The sequence below is a fragment of the Diabrotica virgifera genome, chromosome 8, assembly GCF_917563875.1.
Source record: "Diabrotica virgifera virgifera chromosome 8, PGI_DIABVI_V3a".
NCBI lineage: Eukaryota > Metazoa > Arthropoda > Insecta > Coleoptera > Chrysomelidae > Diabrotica > Diabrotica virgifera.
In genome coordinates, this window is record NC_065450.1 from 176,390,317 (window position 1) to 176,414,483 (window position 24,167).

Sequence of the window (24,167 nt, forward strand, 5' to 3'; positions counted from 1 at the left end):
GTACCGACTACCGACTATTTATAGAAGTGAAAGAAGATTAACACGTTGTTGGACGTTGGATTTTGAATTTTTTTAGATTTTTTAGTAGAAGTTTAAGTAGATCGGTAAATTGGAGTTCAAATCAGTAGGTTTTATACAGTTTTCAGTAGGTCAGTAGATTAAAGTTCAAATCAGTAGGTCTACTGAAAAATCAGTAGACCTGGTAACCCTGTATATGAGCCAAAAACGTAGACAAATTTAATTGGTTATTTTAATCCTACAACTATACTCCTATTGGAGAATTTTTGAAACTTTTATTGAGACCAACCAATGAAAAAAAGCAAATATGAATATGACATTTCAGAGCAGAGTAACAAGTAACTGTCAGTGTCAGAAGTTTTTATCAATTTTTTAATATTGTAGTGTTTTTAATATTTTTGTATTAAAAAAGTATTCAATTTAGATATGGGTTTATCTAGACAAGAAGTAAATTTAAGAAGATTGTTAGCAAAATGTGAATTAATGTGTAAGACTAAAAAAGAGGACGATAAAATAGAAAAATATGTAGAAACATTGGAAGATATGTTACAAGAAGTAAAAAAGCTGACTGAGTAAGTTAACTGTATATTAAGAATATTATGGAATGTATTTAAAAAATTGTTTTTAGTTCTAGTGAGAGTATACAGAGTTACAATAAGAGAATCAAAGATATTAAAGCAGCTGTAGGAATAACCAAAAATAAATATATTGATGAAAATGACATAGCATCTATGAGGAACGATCTTCTAGGTAATTTTTTACTTGTAATATTGCAATAGTTCTTCCTCTTTTAGTGCCTATTCGTTTCGAATATTAGCCGATCATTCTGGCTATAATTATTTTATTAATTGATGCTTTAAATATATTAGCTATTACTTATTAGTTGTTGTGAAGAACCATTTCCCTAGGTTTTTTAACCATGACATTCTACTTCTCCCAATTCCTCGCTTTCCGAATACTTTGCATTGAAGGATTATTTTCAGTAATCTGTATTTAGTGCCGTTTTTAATATGTGTCCGAGATATTTTAACTTTCTCCTTTTAATTGTATAGATCAATTCTCTTTCTTTCCCCATTATCCGTAGTACAGTCTTGTTGGTTATCTTGTCGGTCCATGATATCCGTAGTATTAGCCTGTATAGTCACATCTCGAAGGCTTCAAATTTTTTCTTCATCGCTACAGTCCTTGGTTCAGGATTCAATTATGTAGTATAATATTGAGGACAACATACAGTTTAGGGCAACCAAACATAACCAATTTGTAGTTGACATTTGATTGATTTGATGTAATCTAAAAGCATTGACAGTGTTGCCATATTATAAAATATTTCTTACTGTAACATCTAAAATTCAAAATTGGATAAGAACACAATATATAATTTAAAAATCAAAAACAAATTTTAGATATAAATCAGAAAATATATTAAAAGCATTAAATACATTAAAAGCATTAAAATTATATAAAAATCAATAGTGGCAATAGTTAATAGAAACACTAAAAAATGTAAAGATTTCTAAACTGTAACTAATAAAATATCTAAAATACTAAATACAGTGGAACCTCGATTATCTGTCTCTCTATTAACCATCACCTCTGTTAACCGTCAGGGTCCATACATAAGTTATATTGACTACATAAGTAAAAATTTAGTCATCAATTCATTTTGTTTGAGCATTGCGATAAGTAAAACGAAATTCGTTGAAATTTACATGTGCTGTTATGCTACTACCGGGTGGTGGACGATTAAACTGCCACACGAATCCGGGACATTTTTGTGAAAAATATGCAAATATACATTATTCTAAGCCATTAACAAAAAAAATTTTTGCGAAATATCCATTAGTTTAAATAAAAAACAACTTTGAAAATTGAATTTGTTACACTTTTTAGTCCGCCATATTGAGAACTTCGGGCGGCGTTGCCAAATCTATAAAAATGTTTAGCATCTCAAGCATCGAATATAATAATTATACGCATATAAAGGTACATTTTATGCGGAAGAAAGTTTAATAGACTTCAAAATACTGTTTTAGATGTCAGTTATTATATTACTTTTAGATTTCTGCATATTCAAATTAAAAATTTAAAGCATTCTTCATAGATTTAATGAGATTTAAAAGCTAAAAGTAGAATTAAAATGAAGTAGCTAAAGTGAAGTAATAAATTCTTATTATAAAATATATATTAGTGGGCAGATTGCAATTGCTCGCAGCGGTCTGAAAGGAGGAAGACCTAACCCTTCGGTCCAAACCTAACTTGCGGGTATTAGAGTGAGAGAACCGCAAGAGGTATTTGACCGCTGCGTGCAATCACAACCCACCCATATTAGTGGGTGTATTGCTCCTATACGGAGCAATAGTAGCAATACACGGAGACGCCCTACGGGCGTCGGTAGTTCATTTCACGGTCTGGGAACCTAACATAACCTAACCAAACCAAACCTAACCTAACCTGTATAGGAGTAATTTCTACTTTTTAAGTAAGTTACATACCTCCCTTTTTAAAACAATATCATGTAACCCTAAAATCCATTGTTTTTACAACTCTACTGCGGATGAATTTTCTTTTTGTCAAAACACTCTCATCAATATTATGATTAATATTCCCATCAATATTCGAAACTGGGTTAAAGCTACGACAAAAATTGGCAACCTCGCACATTTCATTATATGTCAAGTGTCGATTGTTGGATTGTTGTTGCAACAAAAACATCAAAACACAAGATGCAAATTGTTTTATTTCCTTAAATTTATCAATTTTTAAGTAAAATCTCGTATTGTAATAAAGAATATGAAACATTTCAACCTAAAATAAAATAAATAAAAGATTAGTAGTAACTACATAATTCTATTATATAAAATATGTCTTAAATTAGTGACAGCTTAATCATCCAGAAAGGTGTAAAAATTTCAATTTTCAAAGTCGTTTTTTATTTAAACTAATGGATATTTCGCAAAAATTTTTTTTGTTACTGGATTAGAATAATGTATATTTGCATATTTTTCACAAAAATGTCCCGGATTCGTGTGGCAGTTTAATCGTCCAGCACCCTACTACCGCATTTTTTATGTAAATAATTTTTGTTCTTATTCAGGGCTCTGGATTAAATTTCAATTTAAATAGGTAATGATAAAGGATACCGTGCTTTTAGAGTTCTAATTTTAGAATCGCAAGCCGAAAATAAAAACGCATGGCACAATAATTATTAGATTTGATGATTTTACGTCGATTAAGAAATTCAGCTGTTGCAAATAAATGTGAAGTAACAATAAAACAAACAAATATTTTGGAATATTTTAAATCAAATTGATTCGACTCTACTAACATAAATCCCTCTTATATTGTCAAATAAAACATACAAATACAATTTGAGTTATATGTACTATGAATTTTTATTTATTTTTTAATGTTCTGTTTACCGTCTTTTCGATTATCCGTCATACCCTTGGTCCGGTGCCCTGACAGATAATCGAGGTTCCACTGTAGTAATAAAAAGAAACTAACTTAAATGAATAAACTAACCTATGAAATAAGACCAAGAATACACTAAATTAAACTGAACTTAAATTTAACTAAACTAAATATTGTTCTAAAATGTTCTAAAATCTGACCATTTCTGTTTTCAAATTTTTAGCCCCATTGCCAAGTATATCTGATAATGTATAAGGGTTGATTTTACAAAAATAATTTAGAATACCTATATTTTATACATCCTGCTTTGTATAAATTAAGAAATTATAGCTTTTCATAACAAAAAATTATCAAAATATATTTGCGTAAAAGTCTAACTTTATAATATTTTAAACAACATCTAAATTATAAAAGAAAACATTTTAAACAAGGTCTAAATTCATGCCTAAATTATAAACAGATATGGCAACACTGTTCACAAAATTCATGTTGTTGCATGGCCGTTGCTCTAAACTGTATGTTGTCCAATATTGAGATGTCACATCATAGGAGCCGTACTTTTATCTCCAGATTAAGGTTGTGGCTTTTAACCCGGGAACAGTCGCACTCACTTCTATCACGTCAGCAGTCGCATGTTAGATTTTATCTAACAATACGAATATAAATTCGAATTTACAACAAATTTTTATTTTTTGGTATTTTTATTTACTTGTTATGTTAAAAATATTATTTCTACCAATTATTATTAATGCTAATTGATTCTCACCAAAGCCATAAATTCCACAAAAAGAAGAAAAAAAATTAAAAAAAAATAAACCTACGCATTACTACACCCTTCCTTGAGGCACTTACGAGTGGAAAATTATGTTGCAAAATTTTTCATCGAGTTATCACGAAAAAGAGTAAGATGTTAGTTTTTCTAAAGGCACAACTGCTACCGGGTTAAAGAGTTTGGCCATGTTGTTGAATGCACTCCTAGCCTTCTCTATTCTACGTTTTACTTCTTATGAGTGATCCCATTGTTCGTTTACTATTGTTCCAGATAGGTTAACTGTTTTACTCAGTCCACTGGTGTATTCTTGATAAGCAGTTGAATGTGTCTAGTTTTATTTTCACTGATGACTATAAATTTAGTTTTTGATATGTTTACTTGTAGTCCAAATCTTTCACTTACTTCATTTACTTTGTTTATTAGTTACTGTAAACTGTCTGCAAAAATAATGGTATCATCTACATAACCAATGTTGTTTAGGCATTCTCCTTTTAGGAGTATTCCATGTTTGCAATTTTCCAACGCTTCACTAAATATTTCCTCTGAATATAGGTTAAATAATATAGGTGAAAGTATACATCCTTGTCTAATGCCTCACAGAATCTGGATCACTTCTGTTGGTTCGTCTCCAAGATTTGTTCATATTGGGGCTGATTGGTTCCAGTATAAATTTTGTATTATAAGCCGGTCTTTTTCATTCATTTGAGCTTTTGTTAGAACATCCATCATTTTTTGGTGTTGAACTGTATCAAATGCTTTTTGCTCTGCATCTTTAGAATAATACCTGTAGACTAAAAGTGCATCTCGTGTACCTACGCCTTTCATGAATCCAAACTGTGTGTCTTATATAGGGCTTTTCATCGATTGTCATTGTTTCGAGCTTCTGTCATGTGTCACATAATATTAATACAGTAAAACCTACCATATCCGGATCAATGTGGCGACAGACCGATCCGGATATGAAAAAAATCTGGATATCAATCAAGACCACTTCTTTTATAGTCTGTGAAACGTTTTCTCTTTCATACATTCCAGTAATCAACGCCGTCAATAACTTTCGTCGATAGACACGTTTTATAGATTCTATAATACATTATTTCGCCATCTTTTAGTTCTTTTGGGTCGAGATGAGAGGTGCGTTGTCCCAACATCAGGACTGCCTTTCTCGGTATATTTTGGTAGATGCGGACGGCAGAACCGTCCGGATATGGCAGGTTGTACTGTATATCTACGTCATACGTCTTTGGTTTGTATCATTGGTATATGCCAATAACGTATGACGTAGATGTATTAATATTATGTGGCACATGACAGAAGATCGTAGCAAATGACTGTGAATGAAAAGCCCTATTCTTTCTTAGCATAGCTTGTATATTCTGCGATGTATAATTTTAGAAAAAGTTTTAATGCGTGGCTCATTTGATTTAGTAGCCTATATTCGCCCCACTTTTTTGCTCCCTGTTTCTTTGGTAATGTAATAAATTCTGAAACTAGCCAATCTATTGGATTCTTGCCTGTGTCATAGATATTATTGAAGATTTTACATAGTATTCGTAATGATTCATTATCAAGAAGTTTAAGAAATTCAGACTGTACTCCGTCTTGTCCTTCCCTCCTCCCTTCTTTTAGTGATATTATGGCTGCTCTTATTTCTGCCACTAGTATAGGTGGTCCTGTTTCCGTAGGTATTGAGGACACACACACATGCTCGTATCAACCCCAGTCCCGGGGGACATGTGTGTTCCAATGGAAAAGTGGAACCCACATGTCCGAAGATCAAACCAGTCACACCCCGTAATAGAGTGGTACCTATCTGACCCCCAAGCTATACCTCCACCCCTCCCCATCGAAGGACATACCGAATGGGGAGGCGTTGACTTTAACGTTACTTTGGATGCCCTGGGTAATGGGACATCCTTTGTATTACTTCATGTGGTTAAGCCACCTAGTTTTAGGGGTAGCTAGAAGAGCTTTTCTCCCTATTAATGACTAAATTAATTTTTTACTTTACTTTGGACTTGTGTCCTAAAAAAAATGTGTTCCAGACATCAAGGCACCGATCTAAATCGGTGTCTCGCTGTCCAGACCGTGTGTGCTCGGTCACTCAGCCGGCGAATTGGCAAAATAAATTTTGTTCTCCTCGACAGCTGAGCGCCCGTAAGGTGTGGTCATCTAGCCCACGTCTGTCGGTACGTGACCTCGATGCTCACATTCCACGGCTATGGTCTATTTGACCTACCTGAAGAGTACTTAGTGCCTGAAGGGCGACATTTGTCTCTCGATATCATGTGGCTATCTCAATTTTTCATTCTTAAGGGTTTCCTCTATATCCAGCTAACTGCTGTCTAGGCCGTCTATGTACCGTTCTTTGGTTTTCGTCGTAATTAGTCAATTCTTTTAATAATCTGCTAGGATGGTTCCTGATATTGTTAAATATTTCATGTGCTCTTTCGTCTATCATTCTCAGTACTTTCTTTTGTTGCGTATGTCCAAATACGTATCTTAATGGGACATATCTAGGTATATTCAGAGCTTCCCTGATCATGTGGTTTTGGATGGTTTGTATTTTTTTCTTGTTGGTATTACACGTGTGTCCCCATGCGGCTGAGGCGTATGTTAGTGTTGGCAAAATTATACTATTTGCCATCCTAATCTTTGTCTTAAATCTCAGTTTACTCTTTCGACCTATTAGCGATGAGAGTTGACTCCTAAGGGCTTTAGCTTTGTTGATTGTTTGTTTTACGTGTTCTGTAAAGGTCAGCCTTTTGTCCAACATTACGCCTAAGTATTTGGCTTGATTTGACCATTCAGTTTGGGTATCAAATAGGGATAGTACCTCATTTGGCCTGCCTCTTCTTTTTTGGTACATGACGGCCTGTGTTTTGTCAGGATTGATAGCTATTTTCCTCTGCACACACTATTCTTGTAGTTCATCAAGAGCTCTTTGTAGATGTCTTGTTGCAAAATCTGGGTGGGTACTGCTAAAAGCTATCGCTGTATCATCTGCGTATAGACTTAGCATCGATCTGGGTTCAGTTGGAGTGTCTGCCGTATATATGGTATATAGATATGGCGACAACACTGCCCCCTGTATTGAGGACTGGTTCTCCCTTTCATCAAAAAATAAATTTCGTATGTAATTTTTCCAGATATTATCAATACTCTCTTTGTCCACCTTACCTCTCCATTACCATTAAAAAGTTTACCTCTCCATTGTCATTAAACAGTTTACTTATTAATGACAATGGAGATTGCAATAGAGCTAATAAATATTTTAAGTAATGTATTAATTGTAGGTTTAAGGCAAAGATTTGTTGATAAAGCTGAAACTACCAAGGCAGATGATTTTGACCAGGTTATAGAATTCCATGAAAATATGCAAAGGAAAATTACAGAAGACATGTTACACTTAACTAAAACATTAAAGGAGCAGTCTGAGACAGCTAATAAGATTATTAAAAAAGACACTGAAGTAAGGCAAACATTGGTTTTTATATTATAGCACTTTACACTAAACACAAAAGTATCGCATAATTTTTGAAACAAAAAAAGTTTAAAAATAATTTTTAATTTTTAGCAGAATGTTATAATACCCGTATATCATCTTCTTTAGGTGTCTACAAACACATAACAAGTTAAAGCGCGTTTTTTCCGAAAAAAAAAACAAGAAACAAAACGTTAAAGCAGCTTGAGTTTTCAATGAAGAGGTGCGTTCTTACACAAAATGAGTAATATAACGTCATAACAAGCAGCCCAAATTGTAGGTTTAATTGGAGATGGTCGATCGCAGCAATATCTTGCTGAAGTTATGGGAATCCACCAATCCACCAATTTTTGCGGTATTTGGCCTTTAAGGCTAGAGTGGATCCCCCTGATAACTAGGTACTAGTAACTTGTAGGTTTAATTGGAGATGGTCGATCGCAGCAATATCTTGCTGAAGTTATGGGAATCCACCAATTTTTGCAGTATTTGGCCTTTAAGGCTAGAGTGGATCCCCCTGATAACTAGGTACCATTACAACTATGATTCACTTCACACAAGATTTTCTCTCCCTCCTCTTCAGATTCGCAGGCAATGTAAGGACTTACAGAACCTTTACAAAATGTTTAATGGTATTGCTGATTGCCCAGATCTACTGTACTCTATTGGTTTGGCAGTGCCATCAAGGAATACTGGATTTCACCTCATGTTGCAACAACCTTTTTGTAGCAAGCACTAATGTAAAGTATAATAGTTTTAGTTCAAGGTCTGTAAGGACAGCCAATAACTTGTCTCCGAACATTGATTTCAGTGTAAGTCAAAGACGCTTTATGTGCTTTGTTAAGGATTTAACACTTAGGGTAGAACACTAATTTTTAAATTTATAAGTTGTTAAGTGTTCAAATAATTGTCAATTTATTATCTGTGATATGTTATCATTGTCTGTGATATGTTGATATTTAGTGATTTTAATTAAGTGTATTTACATATTTTTATAATTTATTTTGAGGTTTAATGTATATTTTAGCTCTTAAATTATTTTGTAATAATGGGTAAGGCCCGTAAATAAATAAATAAATAAATTCAGTGTTTCAAAAGCTTTAAGAAGGTATAGAGAAAGTGGAGGATACACAAAAAGACCAGTTCCAGGACTTTCTAGGTGCATGAACCCAGCAGATGAACGTTATTTACATCTGCAGACTTTGTGTACACATCATGTTACAGCGCTAGACAACTGCAAAATGATCTTTCGACAGTCCGTGGCCCGTAATGTTCGGTTCGTAAAGTGCCAATTCGGTTAGAAACAGATTAAGGGAATTTGGAATCAGAGTCAGAATGACTGCTATTGCTCCAGTGTTAACGAGGGCACACCGTATGTCACGTTTAAGTGTTGCACCAAAATATGTCGATTGGGATATTAATGACTGGACTAATATTCTTTTTATTGATGAGTCAAAATTTACACTTTTTGGAACTGATAGACACTTTGCACTGTCGGATCCACAAAGTGCACATTTTGACCCCTCAGCAAAAAGAATATTAGTCTATTTACTAATATCCCAATCGACATGTTCTGGTGCAAAATTTGAACGTGCCATACGTGCCTTCGTTAACCGTTGAGCAGTAGCAGACATTCTGACTCTGATTCCAAATTCCCTTAATCTGTTTCTAACCGAATTGGCACTTTACGAACCGAACATTACGGGCCACGGACTGTGGAAAGATCATTTTGTAGTTGTCTAGCTGTAACATGATGTGTACGCAAAGTCTGCAGATGTAAATAACGTTCATCTGCTGGGTTTGTGCACCTGGAAAGTCCTGGAACTGGTCTTTTTGTGTATCTTTCACTTTCTCTATACCTTCTTAAAGCTCTTGTAACGCTGAATTGGTAGATTCCCATAACTTCAGCAAGATATTGCTGCGATCGGCCATCTCCAATTAAACCTACAATTTGGGCTGCTTGTTCTGACGCTATATTACTAATTTTTTGTAAGAACGCACCTCCTCATTGAAAACTCAAGCAAACATAGTGCACAGATCAAATTCTCGAACACAAAGGTCCAAAATAAATATTCTGCTTTTAACAACGTTTTGTTTCTTGTTTTTTTTTCGGCAAAGACACGCTTCAACTTGAAATGTTATGGGTTTGTAGACACCTAAAGAAGACGATAGATCCGGCTCGAAGGACCATGTATATTTCCTAGGGCTCAGTGGAGGCTGTTCTTCAGATAAGGGAAACACCAAATAGCAATTCGAGAGTTTATTTATAAGACCGAAGGACCATGTATAATTACTAGGGCTCAGTGGAGGCTGTTCTTCAGATAAGGGAAACACCAAATAGCAGTTCGATAGTTTATTTATAAGACCGACACTAAGGGTTGTTACCCCGGGAGAACTTTGAGTAGTGACTTACTTGTACACGCTTTAGTTGAAGACTCTAGTGATACTACATAATGATTTTAGTGAGTGAAGTTAAAGGCACCTCTGGCCTGGTTTAAGTGATTCTTGAGAATGATTCTAAATGTGTTATTTCTTGTTGGCAACATGAATTAGGTCATGGGCCACATGACAACAAAGTTAATTAGTCAGCTAATTTAATGTTCATTGCCAGAATATAGTTTATAAAGTACGACAAATAAACAAATGAAATATCCCGCACATGTTTAAATATGATAACAAATTGGTTAATATGCTGTACGGGGTGATAAAAATATACTGTTCAATATCGGATATGAATAATGAATGTTTGATATTGGACACGGGTATTATAACATTCTGCTAAAAATTAAAAATTATTTTTAAAATTTTTTTCTGTTTCAAAAGTTTTGCGATACTCTTTGCGTTTAGTGTATTTCTTATAAAGGTTTGGAACCTAATTGATACTGACATGTTGGATGTTTATATTAAGAGTTGTAATTATTCTTGTGTAGTTCATGAGCGAACTAGTTCAAAGATCCAGCTCTGATACGTGAGCTAAATAAACTAGTTCGCCAGAGCTGGCTTAAACCACTCAGTTGCTTGGTCATTTATTTCTTGGAGCTTTGCGTTTCACTCATCGTTCAGGAGCAATTCAGTTCGAATTTTCCGTTCTGAGTTGAGACGCGACAAACAACATGAGCGGAGGAGCTGAGGGGTAGGAAGAGAATGATTTAACTAAAGAACTATGAACTGAACTTTGATGACTGGTGAACAATGAGTGGATGATAACTGGAACTAGCTGCGAAATTACAACTTGTAATATTTTTCTATATTCTCCTTTATGTGAAGAGTTTTAAAAACTCCTTACTCTGAAAAATACAGGGTTTTTCAGAGACAAATTTCTATATTTTCACTCTCCTCTACCCATTTTAAAATCTTGTACTTTTTTTGCTTTGAATACCTCATTTTTCACAATGTACTTTGCTCTTATTAACTAATTCTCTAATGTTTTGTTTCTCCCTATCTTGTTCATATTTGTAACTCAATTCTTCTTTAAATATATTATTCTCTAATTATCCTGCTTTCTATAGTAATATTTTTATCCTTTATAGTTTTATTGTGATGATATGATGATATACTAATTGAATTATTTTTGTCTGATATTTTTTATTGACAGATCAAGACATTTGCCTTGGGGGGAAACTTCAAATGAAACACCAAAAGTCATAATAAAAAAAACCCAAACTACATAAAAGACATATAAATAATAGGTATGTTCTTTTGTTTTCAAGTGTAGCACTTTCGAGTGTAGACTAGTGTCAAACGAAAATATTGGCTGTGCCACTAATATAAAAGGAACGTTCTAGTGTAGTTAACCTTTGAGTTACATCTATAACAAGTCAGGTTAGAAACAAGAAACAACAAAATAAAAAATTAAATTGAATTAAAATTTGTAGGTATTTTAGTTTTTAAAATTACTACGCTTCTTCAAGAAGTTAACGCACCATCTTAAAATTGGGACATTTTTAATGCCTCGAATTTCCTAAACCTGTTTTCCGATTTGAGTGATTTTTTTAATATCTTATAGTCTTATTCTTTAAGAGGCAACAGTAGCAATCAACAGGTAGCAACAAACGTGGTCCAAGATTGCGGCTGTAATTTTGAATATTTTGTCGATATATTTGGCACAAATATTCGTAATATAATAAAGAATGGCAGTACAGAGCCCAATTTGAGAAATATGTTAGTATGTGGAAATTACTCTATAACTAAATAAAATACTTATTGCAAAGAGGAGCCTGTACCGCCATTAAGAAGAACAAAAAAATACACTTTCGTCAAATAAAGTTTTTTTATCCCATGCCTAGATTTTGTGTCACATTGGATCTACTAAAAATCGATTTTCTATAACAAGAAATCGAACGTGACTGACTCGGCAACATTTAGCGCGCCTATGAGTATAAAAATTATTGTTTTTGATAGTATAATGTCACTGTCAGCGTCGAATTACCGATGCACTGTTGCCTCACTGTTGAAAGTTCATAGAACTTTCGAAAAACAAAAATATTGATGACGCACTACTGTTTACTCTTAAAAATATCGCTGTAATAATGTTGTTTCTAGACAGGTAAATGTCATTGTATACCGAGAGTAACACAATCATACTGTGTTTTTTTTTTCTAAAAGTTTGGAACACCCTGTGGAATATTCTAGCATTAAAAAAATATTGAAATTAAAACTCAATTGTAGCCTTAGGCTTTTTTATTATTCTGTTTTTTGATTCATTCGCTTATGTTCGGTAATAAAAGAGATATGTACTTTTATATTACAAATGAGGTTTGCTATTTCGTCTTGATCAATATCATTCCAAATGTCGAGAGCTACTGTTTGTACTTCTTGTGAGGTTGTAGGAGGTGGCAAACGCTGTTGTAGTCTTCTGCCAATTATGTCCCACAAATGTTCGATTGGGTTAAGATCTGGACTATGGGGTGGCCAATTCAAAGTCTGAATATGTATGTGTTGTAAATATTCGGTTACAGTAAAGTTCATGCAACGTGAGGTCTTGCATTTACGTGCATTCTTTTGTGTGAATTTGATGGCCTTGGCTGAGCCAATTAGCCAGACATTTTATTTTAAAAACAAACAAATTTGTTTTTTCAATCAGAGGAATTTTTTCTGTATTTCTAACTCTAAATATATATGTACATAACAAACTAACATACTACTATCTAAAAATACACTGTTTTGGATGTAAATATTTTTTTTGTATATATTTATTTTTTTGTATATTTTTTTTATTATATTTTTAATTTGTTTTTTTTTCTTTTTTAATTGTTTTTTTACTACGCTAAGGGCCGGTTGTTCGAACGCTAATCAACAATGATCATTATCAAATATTTAATTACTGTCACCAACTGTCAATGTCAACTTTGTTTGGGTTGCTGAAAACATAATTGATTACAATTATGAAATTACTTAATTAATTATGTTAATAATTGTTATGTTAATTGATTAACTAATCTCATAATTATAATCAATTATGTTTTCAGCAACCCAATAAAAGTTGACATTGACAGTTTTGGTGACAGTAATTAAATATTTGATAGTGATCATTGTTGATTAGTGTTCGAACAACCGGCCCTAAGACATAAACCCGATTCATCATCTCGGAGGTTTACATCTTCTTAGTTTTTTTTTTCTTTTTTTTTTCCTTTTTTTTTTCTCTTTTTTTTGGGTTTTTTTCTCTTTTTTGTTCTTATTTTTTCAATTATAATATACAATAATTACTTAAATCTACAGGGTTAAAAAAATAACAATAAATTATCGTGCATTAGCAAAAAATTGTTACCAATATCAGGAGCCGATAGCATGGTAGCTAAGTCCTTCGCTATGTAAGGTCACTGCTTGAACACACTCATCGGGAGTCAAATTCCTTGTAGCGCGTTCAATTTCCACCAAACAACAAAAAAAAATACGGACTTAACTGAAACTTTAAATAATAAATCTATTAATTTTCTGTTAACAATTTAACATTTATCAAATTGCTAATTTCTCATAGCCTTGTTATTATTAGGCTTGTTTATTACGTATTGAAAAAATCACTTGCATCAGACAACAGTTTTAGGAAATTCGAGACATCAAAAATGACCCATTTTTAAGGCGGTGCGTTAATTTCTTAGATTTAGGGGTGGGATTTTCCTTTCTCCCCTAGTAGATCTGCCACTAGATGTTTTTGATAATTTGAGTACTCATTATTTGTTTTTGTATTTCAGTAATGTTAAACCCTATTTTTTTACACATTCACATGGGTACATTTTGCAGGTAGTTTCCAAGTCTTCAGAACTAACAGACAAGAACTTTGATAAGTTATCAGTAGAATCTTCAAAATTAGCTGAACATTCCAAAAGAGCTTGGAAGTGCTGGATGTGGATAATGCTGGCTTTGGTTGTCGCAGTTTTTATAAGTAAGTTTTGTGATTTGAAAAATATGGAAATAAAGATGAAGCTCAGATAAATTTTAATTTATTCAAAAACTTTATATTATAGTCCAAGTAATGAAGCTTAAAATAGGACAAAACCTCTCAATTTTTACAGAATGGATCGATTTGCATGAAAATTCGGAATTAAGTTCACCTTACTCTGTATTAAGTTCACCTTACCCTCAACTTCAAAATCTATATAGTGTTGACGGGAGCTTTTATTTTTTTAAGGACGAAAACTACTCCTTATTGCTAAAACCTATAAAAAAGCTTAAAAAGGGTGAAATTTGTTCATATGCATTACTCAATGATTGTCTAATACTCTAACTGTATTTATTGACTATTTCGATCCTTTAAAAGTTCATTTTTAATAGTGCAAACTACCGTAATAATGGTTTGATATTCTTAACATAATTTCAACCCTTAAAAATTTAAAATCAATGGGAAAATACCCAGTTGGTCTGTGTCCATTGAACTGGCAAGAACCACGATTTTTTATCGAGCAGGGAACCATGTTGCCCTTTGAGCACTCCTAACACATAAATTAATCCTTTAACATCGACTTGGAGTCGCTATAAATATTATATAATTATCATGTAAACCATATTTCTCGATGTTACCATTTTCATAAGGTTGCTAGTTCCATGTACTAGGCAGAACGCACTGAAGATGATCTGATCTAGATCGAAAACGTTTTGCAGATCCTTTTGGATGACTTTTAATAGTTTTTAATAAACTTTTTATACCATTGTACAAATGAAGTTTTTTACTTCTGTATGATTCCTTAAAAATTTATTTTTGAAGGGTGAAAATTACCCCTTATTGCTAAATTTGCTTAAAATTGCTCAAAAAATGCTTAAGGAGGATAAAATTTGATTCGGATGATTTATGTAATATGTAATTATATTCATTTATATTCGTCCCGCCTAAAATTTACGGATACACGCATACACAAATATGTATTCGCCCTGTGCCAATACTCGGAGGGGATACGAGAAACGATCGTGCGCGAATAGCGGACAAATCTTGTAACTTTCTGAAATAATTCATTGTCAATTGAAATTATCAAATTGACGTATATTTCATATCTACTGTCAATGAAGAAGAAAAATTATATGTTGCTCCACAATATTGATGTGATATGCAATTATTATATAAAAGTAAATTTAATTAATTGTATTTTGCTTGTAGTAGTGCATTTTAATAATTAATTTTATTTACTACATACAATTGTTTACCTTTTAACAATATAACCTTAATATTACTTTTTCTTCTTATAATTTTTTTGGGCTACGGCTTTGATAATTATCCAGCAACCAGGACCAATATGATTGGCCAATATAATTAAAAGTGCGAAACATTTTGCCAAGCTATGAAACCAGGTGTCGCTTTTCCGAACTTGCACGGTCCCAATACGTATTCGTATATGTTATATGTATTATGTATAGTTCCATGAGTGTCGAGTATGAATCAATGTGTGCGTATATATTATGTTTTTAACGTACACCATACAAAAAAATACCGCTAACTTACATTATTATGCTTCCAACTAAATATGCTTTTCAAAAAAATATATTGGTTTTTTAACCGTAACTTCTTTATTTTTTATCTTAAAAAGTTTGATAAAAAATAATTTTGTAGATTTTTACAAGATCTATAAGGCTATTAAGAAAATCTATAAGAAAATTAGTGAAATAACAGGCACTAATATTAAGAAAAAATCAAACATACTGCTGGATAAAAACGGAAAAATAATTATAGACGTCGGTGAAAGGCTTAAAAGATGGCAGGAATATATTCAAGAGCTATTTAAAGACGAACGGACTGAAATAGTACTAGAGCAGGAAAAGTTCGACAACGGCCCAGACATAACAGAAGATGAGGTACTAGAGGCGATAAAGCGAACAAAGAACAACAAGGCAACAGGTCCTGACCAAATACCTGTAGACATAATACGGTTAATAGAGGACCAGCAAATTGGAATATTGGTCGACTTATTTAATACAATATACAGTACAGGAATCATTCCCAGAGATTGGCTGCTGTCAACGTTCATAACACTGCCAAAAAAACCAAATTCAAAAGAATACCAAGACCACCGGATAATAAGTTTAATGAGTCATACACTCAAAATATTTTTAAAAATTATACACCGGAGAATACATAACAAACTTGAGCAGGACATAAGCGACACGCAATTTGGATTTAGAAATGCAATGGGAACGAGGGAAGCCCTGTTCGCTGTAAATGTACTTGTGCAAAGGTGCATGGATGTTAATCAGCCAGTATATATGTGTTTCTTGGATTACAACAAAGCCTTCGATAAGGTCAGACATAACCGCCTTATCGAATTACTTGAAAAGAAAAACTTAGATATGAGGGACATCAGGATCATTAGTGCTATCTATTATAATCAGATCGCTGTGGTAAAAGAGAACAACGCCTTTTCAAATGAAATACGTATTGAGAGGGGCGTCAGACAGGGCTGTGTCCTGTCTCCTACTTTGTTCAATTTGTATTCAGAGGAAATAATCCAGGAAGCACTAGAAGACCTAACCACGGGAATAAAAGTAAATGGTCGACCAATCAATAATATACGGTTTGCCGACGACACTATTTTATTAGCCGAATGTCTTGAGGATTTACAACAAATGGTTGACAGAGTGGTAGAAGTCAGCCAAGAAAACGGACTGTCCCTAAACACAAAAAAGACACAATTTATGGTAATCACAAAAGTTCAACAGCGCCAAGAAAGCATAACAATACATGGAGAACAAATTAAAAAGGTTGAAAAATATAAATATTTGGGTACAATAATTAATGAAACTAATGAGTACACAGAAGAGATTAAAGCAAGAATAGGACAGGCAAGAAATGCTTTCAACAAACTAAAAAAAGTACTCTGTAGCAGGGACATTACAATTCTTTAAAGATAAGACTTCTGAGATGCTACGTGTTCTCCGTATTATTCTATGGGTTGGAGGCTTGGACATTAAAGAAGGATGTTTCGGACATATTAGAAGCCTTCGAGTTATGGGCCTACAGAAGAATATTAAGAATAAGTTGGGTGGATAGAGTCACGAATATCGAGGTGTTGAGAAGAATGGGAAAAGATAAAGAGGTTTTAAATACAATTAAAGTCAGAAAACTGCAATATCTGGGACATGTTATGAGGGGCGAGCGTTATAACTTGTTACAATTGATAATGCAAGGAAGAATACAGGGTAGAAGGAGTCGCGGAAGAAGACGCATCTCCTGGTTAAACAATTTGAGAGCTTGGTTTAATTGCACTTCTGCTGATCTCTTTAGAGCAGCGGTATCGAAAGTGCGAATTGCCGTGATGGTTGCCAACCTTCTTAGAGGAGATGGCACATGAAGAAGAAGATAAGGCTATTAATATTATATCCTTTTAAAACCCTCAATCGCAAAAAGAGGCGACTTTGAAAGGGTTGGTAAAGGTGGTTTTTGCATGTTAGTACAAGTTTTAATTGTCAATAGCTCACTCAATTTTTGCCGTAGAAAATTTTTTGCAAAACCAAGTTCTTGGAAATTAAATACCTAACCTACAATTTCATATGTAAACATTTTTTCGTCTCTCTGATGATAATCTTTCTATTCTGAAGAAAAGGGCATTTTTTACCAAACTACAAAAATTCGTTATTCGCTTTTAACTCCAGTTTTTCTTAAACTAATCATTCTAAGCCAGTCAAACTTCTAGAATGAAAATAATTTCTGTCATTGTGGGATCGGTACTCACCGGAGGGACCGCAGACGTTCGGATACAATTAGAGTCTCTTTGCAAAGACAATGACATCGACTTTGCAAAGTAACAAGACACTTACTCAACACACACACACTACACATTACACTATACTCTGTCTACTGAACAGACGGAGTAATCACGTGAATAAATCACAATATTTCTTCAAAATACCTTAACGCACGGCCTTGTACACAATACCGATAACAAGGTAATCGGTATTGGTGTTATAGATATTGTGTGCAAGGCCGTGCGTTAAGATATTTTGAAGAAATATTGTGATTTATTTTATTCACGTGATTGCTCCGTCTGTTCGGTAGACGAAGTATCGGTACCTAATTGGAAAAATCCACAGTACCATGCCAATGGCCAATACATAGTTGTCGAGGCATTAGCTAAATAAAAAAAAACTTCTAGAATCTATTAATAATACATAAATAAAGAAGACTGAATAAGCCCAGTGACTTAATAGTCCATTCATTAACGGTAAAATATTGCAAAACCTTTAAATTTTAAAGAACCGCTTGGATTGACATGAAATTTGGCATACACACAGCTAACAAGTCAAAGAAAAAAAGTGATATTGTGCCGATATGTGCTTTTGCCCTGGGGGTGGTTTTCACCCCCTCTTGGGGGTTAAAAAATATTCGTCCAAACAAAGTCAGGAAATGGGTAAACTGGCTAATTTAAAGTAACTTTTGTTCTATAGAGTTTTTTCACTAAGTCAATACTTTTCGAGTTATTTGGCAGTGAATATGTTCATTTTTTCAACAAAATAACCACGCTTTTAGACGGTTTTTCGCAAATAACTCAAATTGTAAGTATTTTGTCGAAAAAGCATTCTTAACAAAAATATAGCCTATAAAAAATTTAAAAAAATAGTGAATATATCAAGTTTTTTTATTTAGTAGAAGCAGAGTTATAGCTAATGAAATATAGGTTCATATTCGTCAAATTCCAAGTGGAATACTTTAACGTGAAATAACCAAAAATAAAGCACATTTCGGGGAAAACTCATTTAAACTTATTTAAAGTGTTTAAAAAAAGCTTCATTTTTGTTTTATAAAAAAAATTTCTAGCATCAAAATTAAACAAGTTACGCTCAAAATAAAGTTAGCCCCTTTTGGTTTTGGTAAAAAAATCGAGAAAATCACCCCCTAATTAGTATCTTAAATGAACTTAATCGTAACGACTTCACAAGTTTCTTGACTCGTGTATATATTGTTTATATGATCTGTAAGTTTCATCGGTTCAAAGTCCTTATTATTGAAACGGCTGTAGTTAAAAGGGGTTGAACGAGTCACTGATCACGAATGTATGCAAATTTAGAAACACCAAATCTTGATCAATTTTTGTCTAACAGAAAAACAAAAAAATACATGATATTCAGAAAAGCAAATCTGACTTTTTTTGTATTTCGAGACTTTTGGTATCTCTAACAATTTTTAAGTTATTTTGAAAAAAAGCATATTTTTCAAAATTTAAATTTTTAAAAATTTTACTTTGAAACCAAATTTTTTCAAAAATAAACACTTTGAATCGATGAAACTTACAGATCATATAAACACAATATAAGTAAAATAATTTATGGAGCGGCAACGATTAATTTAATTTAAGTTGCTAATTAGGGGGTGGTCTTCCCGATTTTTTTTTGCAAAAACAAAAGGGACCAACTTTATTTTGAGCGTAACTTGCTTAAATTTAATGCTAGAAACTTTTCGTAAAAACAGAAATAAAGCTTTTTTAAACACTTTAAAAAAGTTAAAATGGGTTTTCCCCAAAAAGTGCTTAATTTTTTGGATATTTCACGTCGAAATATTCTATTTGAAATTTGGTGAATATGAATCTATATTTCATTGGCTATAACTCTGGTTCTACGAGATCCAGAGACCTAACGCGTACACCATTTTTGTTACTTTTTTATAGGCTATATTTTTGCTAAGAACGGTTTTTTCGACAAAATACTTACTTTTTGAGTTATTTGCGAAAAACCGTCTAAAAATGTGGTTATTTTGTTGAAAAATGAACATATTCACTCGCAAATAACTCGAAAAGTGTTGACTTGGCGAAAAAGCTCTACAGAACAAAAGTTACTTAAAATTAGTCAGTTTACCCATTTCCGGAGTTGTTTTGGACATATATTTTTTCACCCCCAACAGGGGGTGAAAGTCACCCCCAGGGCAAAAGCACACGTCGGCACAATATCACTTTTTTTCTTTGACATGTAAGCTATGCGTATGCCAAATTTCATGTCAATCCAAGCGGTTCTTTAAAATTTAGAGCAAAAACCGTGAAAGAATGGACTATAAAGCACCGCTAACTTACATTATTATGCTTCCAATTGGATTTCTCCATTTTTTTTCAAAAAAAATTATTGGTTTTTTAACCGTAACTTTTTTATTTTTTATCTTAGAAAGCTTGGTAAAAAATTTTTTTGTAGGTTTTTATAAGATATATAAGGCTATTAATGTTAAATCCTTTTAAAATCCTCAGTCGCAAAAAGAGGTGACTTTGAAAGGGTTGGTAAAGGTGGTTTTTGCATGTTATTATAAGTTTTAATTGTCAATAACTCACTCAATTTTTGCCGTAGGAAAAATTTTCGCAAACCATGTTTTTGAGCTACAATTTAATATGGAAACATTTTTTCGTATCTATGATGCTAATCTTTCTATTCTGAAGAAAAGGGCATTTTCTACCAAACTGCAAAAATTGGTTATTCGCTTTAACTTCAGTTTTTTAAAAACTAATCGTTCTGAGCCGGTCAAACTTCTAGAATCTATTAATAATACATAAATAAAGTTAATTTCTTTCGAATAAGGTCAATGACTAATTTTAATTATTGTGGTAATTAGGTGGTTGTTTCCGATTACTTTTTCGCTGAAAAAAATAGGGACTGACATTCTTTTTATCACTTTAGTCACTTAATTTTTGAGCTAGAGACTTTTTTTATTTTTGGAGATAGATCTTTTTAAATACTCTAAATTAGTTTCTATAAGTTATCCTGGAACAATGCATAGTTTTCCCGTCTTTTGACTTTGAAACTAGAATACAGTCGGAAATATGAAAGAATACCCATGAACGATCACATCAATCACTTATTTTCTATTTCCTGTCTTTTTCTATAAATAACAAACGTTTGTTATAGAAAAATACAGCAAATACAAAATAAGTGATTGATGTGATCGTTCATGGGTATTCTTTCATTTTTCCGACTGTATTTAGCATTTGACGAAGAAGAGCTAACATATAATAAAGTATAGCTCGATTACTATTGGTCTTAAAGAAAATTAAAAAAAAACCCGTTTTGTTAATTTTTACAAAAGGTACATTTTTGTTAAGTAAAGTAGTTTTGATAAAACGAAAACTTTTTGAGTTATTAGCAGAAAACTGATTAAAAACATTGATTTTTCGATACAAAACTAACACATTTGATAGCGAATAAATCGAAAACTATTAATTTTATCAAAAAAATGTATAGACTATTTTTTGCTTAGAATTAATGTTTTTACCAACTTTTGCCGTCAAAATATAATAAAAAAATTTCTACCCTCGAGTTGGGGTGGCAACCACCCCCATGGTAAAAGCTCCTTTCGTCATTATATAGATTTTGATCCTTGGACTATCCACTACTTATTCTCAAATTTTCAAGCAAATCGATCCATTCTGTAAAAATTGCGAGGTGAAAAGCTTCGGTTCATGGACTAATAAAGGCAGTTTTCTATTTTTTAAAGTATAAACTATTTGGATAAGAATATTTTAAACAATAATTAAGTCATATTCCCATGCTTTGGCTAGTATTTGTTTGACTGTAAAGAGTTGGTTGAAGGTAGATCTTCTTCTTATTTTGGCAGAATAACCCTGGATGGGTGGCTATGTCCTTCCATTCAGATCTCTCTTGTGTCCTTCTCCTCCATTGTCTTATGTTCATGATTTTCAGGTCGTCTTCCAAGTCATCCATTGATTGGTTGAAGGTAGATCTATTTTGCCTAAACCCTGCTTGGTATTCCCTGATGATTTTTCCAGCGAGAGGTTGAAGTCTTCAATTAAGAATATTTGAGAGTATTTTGTATCCCGAACAAAGTAGAGAGTTGCCTCTATAAGGCTGAAATAATAATTTGTCTCCATTTTTAGATAGGGACGATTATACTTTTTAGTAATTTTTTCTTCTCCCCTTATTTCTTGTAGTAGTTTGTACATCTATTTTGTCAAATTTTTTCCTTCTCGCTTGTATAGTACTGTCGGTATTTTATTCATTCCTGGTACTTTATTGTTTTTTTGTATTTTGATTGCCATTTGAACCGCCTCTAGTGTTGGAGGTCTACAGCGTATGTCAGACATCCGATTCAGTGTACGAAGGATACCCCAATACAAACTAAATGAGAATCTTCTTGACAATGTTGTCGCTCTTCACGCTATCGGCCGTGAAAGGTAGTATTAGGCAGGTACTTTTAGGGGATTATCGCTGTTAATTGTTGTGGAATACTGAAGAAGGATTTATTTATCATAATTCACAGAATGGCAAACTCGCTTGCAATATACAACCGTACTGTTTGGAACAGAGAATAGTTAATTCATTTTCTTCATGTGTCACCAGCTCTTGTTGTTCCTGGTGCTGTTGTTTTTGTTCTAGTGGTTGTATTTTTTGTTTAATAGTTTCCTAAAATACATCATCCAGGTTGTCTTAATTTCCTCCATATTACTCATTTTCACCTTTCTTGAAGAAGTATCATGTTTAGGTAATAAAGCCGTTTTTTTTACAAAAAGATAAGTTTTTTAATTGCTGGTTTTTAGAAAATTTTCAATGCTGTATCAAATACACCACAAAATTGATAGAATGTTACATATTTGGATGATTTTATACAATTTACATTTTTTAGTATAATTGATAATACTCGGAGTATGGTTATTTAAATGTTACCATATTGTATACCATATTACTATTTCTAACAAAATTTAAACTATTCTGTCATATGAAACGCTTATTGTATAAAGGGTATAAGTCCGCAATACTTAGTTTTGAGAAAAACGAAAAAAACTATTTAGTTTAGAAACTTGATGACCTATCAAATTTTGTTCTACAGATGAAATGTAGAAGGAGACTAGTAGAGTGACATGTGATACAACAAACTTGGCTTTGAAAACGATTAAGGCCAAAAAGTCGTTTTTAAAGACTGGGACTTGATTCCTTTATACAATCAATGAATAAAAGACGAAAAAGTGCTGCTTTTCTACAGTTAAATTATTAATTTAATTACTAATTTAATTGGCTCAGTGGTAAGAGCGCCTACTTTTGGATCGAAAAATCCGAAAGGTCGTGAGTTCGAATCTCACCAGGGCCAGAAATTTTTCGTTTATTATAAATTAATAAATGAAAATAGTTTCTGTCTTTGTGGGATCGGTACTCACCGGAGGGACCGCAGACGTTCGGATACCATTAGCGGCTCTTTGCAAATGACGTCGACTTTGCAAAGTAACAAGACACTCAACACACACACTACACATGACACTAGGTACCTAACTGTAAAAATTTACCGTACCTACCATGGGCCATTAGTTGTCGAGGCATTAGCTAAATAAAAAGAAATCATTAATTTATTTATAAAAAAAGGTTTATTATTACAAACAAGACCTAAAATACATCGTAAGACTAACTAACGTAAGCTAACCGAAGTAATAAAATAAACGACTTTGTAAACAAAATGCCACAAACGATGGTGGCGCCCAAGAATTATTGTATAAAGGTAAACAGTCCCGGACTAGTTCCCTTTATACGCTCAACAAATATTTTATCGTACGATATTTCGCGTATGGTGAGAGATACAAATTTACTTTATAGACTCATCCATCCGTCGACGTTGGTTTAACAAAATATATATCTCACTTTAATTTCGTACATAAGTGGACTTATTCCCTTTATACAATAAGCCATTCATATGATGGATTCGTCTAAAAGTTGAGTTATCCGTTTAGGGTATCAAACCTCCCTAGTTTTCCCTGCTATTGCTATTACTGTAGATTATTAACATTATTTGAAATAATGTATTTTTTATTAAATTTTACTAATATCTTTTTAGATATGGTGCTGTTTATGAAGGTTATGAAGAAAAAGTACTGAACCAGGAATTGTTTGTTGTTATTATTTATTTACATATTTTTAATAAATTATTAAACTTTTATCTTATGTCTATAATTTCAAATTTCGAGATTAAATATATTTATTATCAAGTATCTACTCATAATCTTATCATTATATTTATTCATTCATTCATTAAGCATTACAATCCCTAGAGATTATAGCTAACGTCTTCAAAATCTTATTCTTGAACTT

At 32.8% G+C, this 24,167-nt stretch overlaps 1 protein-coding gene across 1 annotated transcript; it reads left to right on the forward strand.

The window, feature by feature from the left end:
* The first annotated feature begins 355 nt into the window (after positions 1 to 355).
* On the forward strand, positions 356 to 24,013 carry LOC114340475 (vesicle transport protein USE1). Its single transcript, XM_028291222.2, has 5 exons — positions 356 to 590; positions 647 to 768; positions 7,498 to 7,673; positions 13,923 to 14,064; positions 23,914 to 24,013. The coding sequence occupies exons 1-5, from the start codon at positions 445 to 447 to the stop codon at positions 23,952 to 23,954; spliced, it is 627 nt and encodes a 208-aa protein (XP_028147023.2). The 5' UTR covers positions 356 to 444; the 3' UTR covers positions 23,955 to 24,013.
* Positions 24,014 to 24,167: the final 154 nt, after the last annotated feature.